This window comes from Cyrtonyx montezumae, unplaced genomic scaffold, assembly GCF_038088225.1.
Source record: "Cyrtonyx montezumae isolate F1298 unplaced genomic scaffold, pur_monq_1.0 scaffold_19, whole genome shotgun sequence".
Lineage (NCBI taxonomy): Eukaryota > Metazoa > Chordata > Aves > Galliformes > Odontophoridae > Cyrtonyx > Cyrtonyx montezumae.
In genome coordinates this window covers 8,828,525-8,837,461 of record NW_027071925.1, presented here as the reverse complement: position 1 = coordinate 8,837,461, position 8,937 = coordinate 8,828,525, and the positions used below count along the sequence as shown (strand labels likewise).

Here is an 8,937-nt window from a genome sequence, read left to right as displayed (position 1 = left end):
CTCTGGTGTAACTGCCAGCTGTGTGATGAAATCTTCCGTGGCTATGCTGAGGTGTGAATTCACTGGGAAGCAAAAGGAGTGCTGTTTGCTCCCAGCCTTGCTCCTGATAGTAAGTCAGGGACATCAGTTGCTTTGCTTGAATGTGTATATGTGTATATTGGTGTGTAGCAACACAGTGAGCCCTGACAGCCCATGTACCAACTGTTTAATATGTTTGTGGCCGTGCAGTCAGGCTGCTGGGGACTTGCTTGCTTTCAGGCTTGCAGCCTCAGGCACTGTCCTGTGCACACCGCCTCCTGTGACATGGAACTCATACAAAAGCATAACAATCCTGAATGCCAGTTGCAAGGGTCAGCTGGTAGCTTGCCATGTACTGATGCGAATCCTTGCGCAGAGAATTGATGTTACCATTTGCTGTATATGCACTGTTTACATCTGCAGCAAAAATCCAAACAGTGCTGTAACTGCTTTTGCAATCCAGCCTTTACAACAATATTATTTACAACAACCATGTTCTCCTGTATTTCCCATTTTTGCAGGAACCAACTTTTTATTTGAAGACTTGGACGTGGCATTATCTGCTTTGTTGTGTGGATTCTGAATGATGCAGTGAGGCTGAGATGAATCAAAGTTTATAAGTGCCAAAGCCCTGCTGGTCTTTAACTTTAGGTTAGATCACATCAGGTCTAAAAGGAGGAAGCTGAGTTTAATTAGCTTACATACTTTTATGAGTGATGACTTAGGAGGGTTCCTCTTCCCACTGCTTTATAAAATGACAGTATTTCAATTGCTTTATTTTAATACAAGAATTTCAGCTGGCCATTTGTGTTGGAGGAATGAGGACTGCATTTGGGTGAAATGTTTGTCAGTGGAGTTCCGTTTCTGGAAGTGTTTTTCTGCAGCTTATTCAGTTTGGATATAAATGTTTAATGAATGAGACCTTCAGAGTGGCAAAGGTTTGTCATGAATGTCTCAAAATGTCACTATTATTCATACTGCTGTCAATTTTTAAATTATACCTGAAAGAAGGCAGAAAGCTGAAATCAGCTTGCTGCTCTTTTGTATTTTAGAGGAAGAAATTCAGGATGGATTTATTTTCCACACTGTGATTCTCCGACATTATGTATTTTTGCTATGGTACTTATGACACTGTTGTCTAAACATAACAAAATTTGTCACATTTGAATAATTAATGTTTTTCCCCATCATATTGCCATGTTTTACCTTTTTTCCATATATACTTTGCAATCACGACGTTTGCAAGACAAATTCAGCAGTTATTCACGAGTCCTTTAGACTTTAATCCTGAACTGATGTTAATACAGAGGAGTTCATTGTCAAATGGTTGATTGTGTGGATGTGTGCATAAATGCCACCCCCTTGCTCTTTTTATTTTGGTCTACTCATCAGCTTTAAGCTGAACTTGCTTAGTACTGCTTGGAGCATTTCTGGCTTGTTTCTTTTCCATTCTTTAGCCCATCATGATGGAAAAAAAAAAGGAATTTAAGGCTTTTTCAATTTTTATAGCGTTTTCTTTAATGAAATATTTCTGAGGACTTGATCATTCCACAGCCAAGTGTTGGAGAGTTCCTCCCATTTTTGTCATTCTGTTAATCTTTTCATTCAGTTCACAGCTCATTCCTGTCCTTACCTTTTTCTCCTTTTTCTGCTGTTGCACAGTTCAGTATGCCAAAAGATTTTAGCTGAAGAAACTTTGCTTTACGACTTCATAAGCTGCGTGACTGCTGCCAGAGGACAAAGCTTTAACTCTGGCTTGAAGATAGAGCTCAATTTCTTAGGTGATGGTATAATTTTTATCCCCTCCCCCAAAAGAAACACTATTAAGATGGAGCAGAACCAGCTGGAGTAAACCCTGAATCATCCTCAAGTATTCTGAATCCCTTTGCATTTGGGAGAAATTTGTAGATAGTGTCAGCAGTACATTTCTTGTGCCCTTGCAAGACACAACCTTAGTGCAGGCACGTCAAGTTCAACAGTCATATTTACAATGGCTCATAGTTAAGTCATCCTTCATTGTTTTGCCAGCTCTCCTTTCTGTAGCTAATACTACTACCAGTGCAACACGAGAATGAGGTCTGCTTTGCTTTTTGAACATAGATTGTGTTCCGAAGAGTCTCAACCAAAGCATATGTGTGCAGCAGCAGTGTAAGGGAAGCACAGCATGAGGTATTTCTGGCAGCCTCTGATATCTTGTCAGAGTGCTAGACAGGGGTTCACAAAATCTCCTACAGCACTGCGGGGGCATGTCCAGGGAGGAGGAGAGGAATCAGAAGCAGTATTTGGATGTGACTCAGCGCTGCTTTTCCTTGATCAATTGCATACATGATGCAGGTACATCATGCATGATGAACGTATGTCCTGTGTGGAGATACCAGAAAGCTCCAAAAATGAGATTTTTCCCAAGTGTCAGTGTCTGTCTGTGCTGGAAATAGTTATTCGGTGCTGAAGTTCATATCCTTAACCTGGGGTGATTGTGGCATCTTGCAGCAGTACCTTTGTACTGTTTAGATTTACTTTGGACTCGTTCTCCCTCCCCTAGAGGATGCAGTATTTACCTGAATTCACACTGTCATATCCTCCTCATAGTTTTCAGGATTTTTTGTTCTATTTAAATGCTAAGGGTTATTTTCCCTTACATACAAGATCTTTTTTCCTGTTTTTCTAAGTTGTGTAATTTAGATGCATTTTTACTTACTGGAGTAGAAGCTTGACACTGTAGGAAACAAAATATTTCCCTGCATCAGGTTTCACATTATACATGGTTCTTGCTCTTTACCACGCAAACAGACTCCTTGAATAATTTTACAGCACGGTGCTGAGAACTGTGGCAAGCCCTTTAGTAGTAAGTCAGCACTTCATACAGCAAGGCCTCTACATCTAGGTATTAAAGTCTGATAAAAAATAAAATTAAATTAAACCATGGAGAAGTTACAACTGATCTCCCTGAGATCATGTTCAGCCAGGCTTCTCATGGGCATCATGGATAGAAAGCAGATTTGTGTCTGTTGCTTTGCTGCAGACTCGATACCAGAAGATCATTTCTGTGCCAGTTGTTGGATACTGATTCTTTACCTTTCTGATGAAAGGCTTTGGGGTATGCTTTGCATGGCTTTCTTTGGATGCTCAGTGTCTTCAGATGGAGACGAGTGTCAGATTTGGAGACAAGTGTCAGATTTGAAAAACTGGGAACTACATGTTTAGATACAAATGCTACTTAAATCTGATGTGTGCAAGGTATTTAATTCTAAACTTTGGTTTGATCAATTTCCACTGCAATAAAACAAATACCCAAAAAAATCACAGCAAGCTGAAGTTCATTAGTACTTGGGATTGTTGACAGTCATGCTGGGACATTGCAAATACATTTGCCATGTTTCTCTGTTTGCAGGGTTCTATACAGCAGCCTCACCTAATCCAAAGCACAGCGTGACTCTTTCCTTAGGACTGGTCTCTTCTATCATATCTCTCTTTCTTCTTAAATCCCTTCAACCAGCTTTCAGTAAAATAGCATATAGGTTTTATTACTGAAAGTTTTATAATGGTGGCCTTGCTTATCTTCCCTACCTTCTGTCACTGATACAGCTGATCAACAATTGTCAGGTATTTGTCCAAAAATACAGTCTGAGCCATTGTGAACTTTGTGCTCTCAGTAACTTCTCTGTGTAACCTTAATGATCCCAGGAGAAGCTTAATAAAATAAAACAACAGCAATAAAAGCAACAGTGACAACCAAACAACAAAACCCACAGCCAGTCAAAACAAGTCATGGAAACAATCCTGATCCTACAAGTTTAAAAGTCAATTTAAAGATGACTGTGGCATTTAAAAGATATTAAATGCATGTGACTTGTAGAATTCTTCTTCCTTTTTATTAGCTAGGTAAATCTAAGGTAGAAATTTTGCTTTATTTCAGTTGCAGAATTCAACTAAGTAAACCTACACTGTAACTGTCACTGTGAGGTATTTCTGTGGTGGTTTAGTAGATGCTTCAGACCACTACACGATGTTAAGTTAGTGCATGTAATTAATTAGAAGTGCTGACTGGAGTAAGTTAGGGATCAGGTACACATCTGTGTTAACAGGTTCCTGGACCAGAGTCATCACCCCAAAACCTTTCTGCAAATATGACATCGGTGTGTCGTGTCCCACCTGGTGGGTCCTCTGCATCTTTCTCTGAACAGTTGAATTGTTGGCAGCTTCAGATTCCTTACAGATTTCCCCCCACTCTGTGCTTACTTAATTTGTGAGTTCTCTGAATACCAGCTCAAGCATGTTCTCACTTTCATGGTACCTTCTCCTTTCATGCTGCTGATGAAATCACAGATTTCAGTTCACGCGTTACAATCTTTCTCAACTCCCACCTACAGCAGTCTCTTGAGTTTCCCATCTGATGCTGTCCATGCTGTTTGCTTTGGCCGAAGATGAAATACTGTGTTTATTATATTGAAGGTGGTTGATCTCCAGTGAGGATTGGGCCTCTGCGTTCCTTACCGTGTTTCAGTTATTTCAGACTTACTGTGGAGTGTATTTTTCAACTTGGTATGAATAACTCATAGTTCCTGTTTGGACCTTTTAGCTTCATAATCTTTTCTGCTAATTTCATCATGTTGTCGTGCACAGCAAAACAAGCACTAAGAGCTGGGTAACATGAATTCTGCTCGCTCTTCAGAGAAAGAAACAATTCAAAACTTCTTAATGTGCAAGAAGGCCAAGCATGCGGCGTGTGAACTTGTTAAACACATTTATTTAGTTCTTGACAGTAACCAAACACAGTGAATGACCATTAGAAACAAGAAAAAAGGCATTCCCTTTTACTTGGTCAGCTCCTGCTTTATCTGTAGAGAAAATATATCCATTTCCACCACCAATTTACAGGGTTGAATTTGTTTGCCCAGTAATGAATTGAACAGGGGAAATGGCAATTTGAAACTGAGGTGTTTCAACCTCAATTTGTTTCTGAGTCCACTTCTGTTAATGATTGACCATAAAGCAGAGTTAAAGTGATACTGGATTTAGCAGCATTCACAATTGCCATTAACTGATTTTAATTGGCTGCAAACAAATAAATGAAGTTTTTAAAAGGTATAAGAGAAAGAAAATAAACTAAAACATAAACAGAGCAGCCACACATACTTAGAAGCTTGTTATTTCAGAACGGAAAAAAAATAAACCAAAGCAAGTTTACTAAATTAATTTGTTAAACACATTTATTGAGTTGTTATTAGTAACCAACACAACATATGATCTGTTGTAAAACAAGAAACAGAAAATGGATCAATTCTGATTTTGGCAAATCCTACTACAGATATGTGACAGAGGGAAATATTTCAATTTCCTTTATATTCTGCAGTGATATATTTACAATACTTATCTCTCAGTCTGTCCCTTTTTTAATTAAATGAACAGAAGGATCATAATCTAGAAATAAGTTTGCTCTACAGTCTTCTTGTTCTGTCTTGTCAGTATCCATTAATGATTGTGAAATAATGAGAGCTTTCCAAGGATTACTTGGCACACAGAACACAACTCCACTTTGATGCTGCACCAAGCCACCTTTTTTTCTCTTTTTTTCTTTTAGTTGTAGGGAGTGGGGGAAAAGAGGAAGAATTTCATTATGTACAAAGGCTGAAAAGTCTTTTTTTTCTTTTCTTTTCTTTCCTTTTTTTTTTTTTTTTAAGCTAAATTAGTTCAGGAAAACTGTATCAAAATTGTAATCACATTTACTGTAATACTGTCTTTTTATTTTTACTTTTTAATTACCACCGATCATATGAATGAATTTTGAGTTTCCAACATGGCAGCTTTATTCCTACAGCACGCTTGCACATGCTGTCACGAACCCAAAGAGAGAGTGAGTTTGGGTGCATTCTAGATTATGTCAATCACAGTAGTAGCATTCCACTGAGGTTATGGGTTCTGCCTGCTCTGTCTTACTTGAGGAGCCATTCATTTACTGAAAGGAAAGAGAAACAAAACAAATTATGTTTTAATAAACCCCAGAAATGAAATCAGATGAATATAAAACACTTCAGCACCTAAAACATCCTGGGAAAGCCAGGAGGCTTGCTTTTCTCCTCCTCCTGGAACAGTATTGCATCTGTATGTTTTTGGGTTTTTTTTGAGCAGTGTTGCAACTCAATTGTTCACTTTGCTATTCAATAAAATGTGTGTTCAGCTTAACCAAGATTTTATAGTCAAGAAGGAAATTTTACAGTGTTGTTGTGAGTAATAAAACTATATGCTCATGGGCTAAAAGGTGCACAAGATGCGCTCCAGCTCGGTTGTGAGCTCCCAGCTGTGGCAGTGTGAGGTGTTGCCAGCAGCTGACTGGGTTGGTTCGTCAGTTTAACGCCCATTGTGTAATAAAAAACTTGCCACTTTGGATGCTTGTTATGGCAGTGCACCTCCAAAGTGAAATTTACTCTTTTATTTGGGATCAGCTGTCATCAGGACTAGCTTATCCTCCTTTTTCTTTCCACTGTGGGTAAAGCAGAATAAAATGCTCCCTGTCAGGCTTTAAAATGAGGCTAGAAAGCTGAAGGCCTGTCCCATCTGCTTAAGGAAAATATCAAATGTCCCAGAATGACTTTTTTCATGTCTTTTCGTGGATGTTTCAGGGCTAATTTGCTCTTCTGTGTCAAATATGCAATGTTTGACTCGTATCACTATTGCCCCAGATCCTGAGCTTTGTTCATGTTTCTTTTTATACTTATGTCATGTCCTTGAGTTTCCCAAAGAAAAGAGCTCAGTGTAAGCAAAGAAAGGATTATTCTGGAGGTAGAACGTACCTCTATACTGTAGTTTCTGTGCTCTATTGTTTGGACAATCTTTTCCCTGTAAACTAAAGTTGATATTGGTTCGGATACATCGATTGTTGAGAGGCTGGACTGGTCTGAAATTGTCGCTCATGCTCAGAAATATCTGTGATGGCTGATTCTGGCTTAGCAGTCGTAAAGAATGCATCTATACAAAATACAAAACAAGGATTTTTAGTACTGGTCTTCCTGTAAGTAAACAACACACAACGCTATTAAATATTGTACTTAGAAAATCAAAGTTACACCGTTTCAGGGATTTGTAGTTGAGAGGTGGGTTGGAAGAGTTAACTTGAGGTCAAACCATTTCTACTGCAGTCCTCTGTTTCTAAGCCCCATTTTAAACAAAAGTTGTTAGTTTTGTGTGGGGTAAATGAAAATGGTATATGAGGTGTCCCTGGCCAAGGAGAAAACAAATGGAATAGAGTATAGATGCAATCCATACTCTGCTATCCAATGGTGCTGGATGGCAGCAGCTGGTGTGGAAAAATGAACTTGATGAACGACAAGAGAGAATTTTCTACAAGTTGTGTAGCTATTAATGTGTCTGTCAGTTGAGAAGATGGTTTTGGATGATGCTGCTTAAGAACCAGGTATGGCTAGTCAGGATGGAAAGGATAATTAACAGCGATGCTCCAGAAGTCATGAAATTAACGATGTTAAACATGAAAACCTCTGCTCATAGGCAGGAGTATTTTGATCGTCTGTGGGATCTCTCTACTGTTCTAGTGGACTTCAACCTATTATTTTGAGAAAGTTTAACAGAACTTCTGAGTTATTGGGTGGTCCAGGGTTTCCCACTTGTCCCAGTTTGTCCAGAGTGCAAACTGCAGACAGCGATTGTTCTTGTAGGTACTGTGCTACAAACATATTCATTAAGTCAACAAAAGTCCTTCAAACTTTGAGTAGGAAACTGAGAAAAAGGTTAAACGTAATTACATCAGTTATTTTTGTACGACGTTGCTGTATTTGTTTTAGAACCCCCATGCATTTATTCACGGAATCACAGAGTACCTTACCAGCAGAGACCTTTTCAGACCATCTGCTTCAAACTCTCGTGGTGACTAGGGGCCACTCAAAGTATGTGTATGTGTAATTATTTTGGCAGTTCTAAATATTTAGGATTTTTCTTAAAAAAAAAAAATGCTCTTCATTATTTTTGCAAGCTGTAGAAATTGCAAGCAGAGGTCTGTGCAGCAAAAGATTGAATCTAATTTTGTATATACAACTAGCAATATATTTAAAATATTCTGCTCTTGTACCTAGACTGGATCAAATACATATTTTTAATTATTTTTACCTGCATTCTTGTTATGTAGACGGGTTTGTTCATTATTATCCAGCTTGCTGTTTCATAGCAGGGTGGAATTGTCATTGACCCATCATACGTAATGAAACTAGATGTCTCTGGGTAAAGCTCCTCAATGTTAAGCCCCTGTAGTAAGTATGCATCATCTGGGGAATTAAGAGAAGAAAAAAAAATAGAATAACACTTTTGAGGAAAAAAATATCTGCAATCCTTACTTCAGAACATCTTGATTTGGCTTCTCCTCCTTGCTGCCAGAGCACAGCTTCGCTGGGAATGTAGCTAAGTATTCACCGTGAAACCCAGAACCTCATTTAAGAAGCAGTTAAAACCTTCTCGAGGTTATTGATTTAGGTGCAACAGTCTTTGGAGAAGAATTACGGTACTTTGGATAGATTAACAATTTTGGCCTGCCCAAGGCATTGTGTTGAACAATGAGTGCTAAAATTCAGTTGCCCTTCTGCCACGGGAGGAAGTTGAAGTTGAGGTTAATGCATGATAATAAACCTGCTCGCTGAAGCCTGATGACTTTTCATGTGCACAGTGAGGGTGGATGTGCTGCTTGCTCACTCAGAGTGCTAACACCAGGGTGGAAAAGCGTGCTGGAAAGCAGCTTACTGGGGGCCTTGCTTTGATATCATAAGCCTCTCTGGGAATTAATGAAGTATCCCTTTGTAATAGAATTCAGTCTGTGAACATCTACCAAAATAGAATGAGATAGGGATAGATCTCATGGCATCAAAGTTCCTCAGCCTGTTCTGTTCTCTGTACGTCTCCCTTGTGCGAGGAACCTGT

General features: G+C 38.9%; 1 protein-coding gene across 1 annotated transcript in view; it reads right to left on the bottom strand.

The window, feature by feature from the left end:
• Positions 1–4,779: 4,779 nt before the first annotated feature.
• CA10 (carbonic anhydrase 10) overlaps positions 4,780–8,937 on the bottom strand; it is a 142,764-nt gene continuing 138,606 nt past the window's right edge. Inside the window, exons 8-10 of the mRNA XM_065735628.1 lie at positions 8,137–8,291; positions 6,810–6,984; positions 4,780–5,974 (exon numbers count right to left, since the gene is read on the bottom strand). Of these exons, the coding sequence (XP_065591700.1) occupies positions 5,952–5,974; positions 6,810–6,984; positions 8,137–8,291 (353 nt within the window). The 3' untranslated portion in view covers positions 4,780–5,951. The remainder of the gene's footprint in view (positions 5,975–6,809; positions 6,985–8,136; positions 8,292–8,937) is intronic.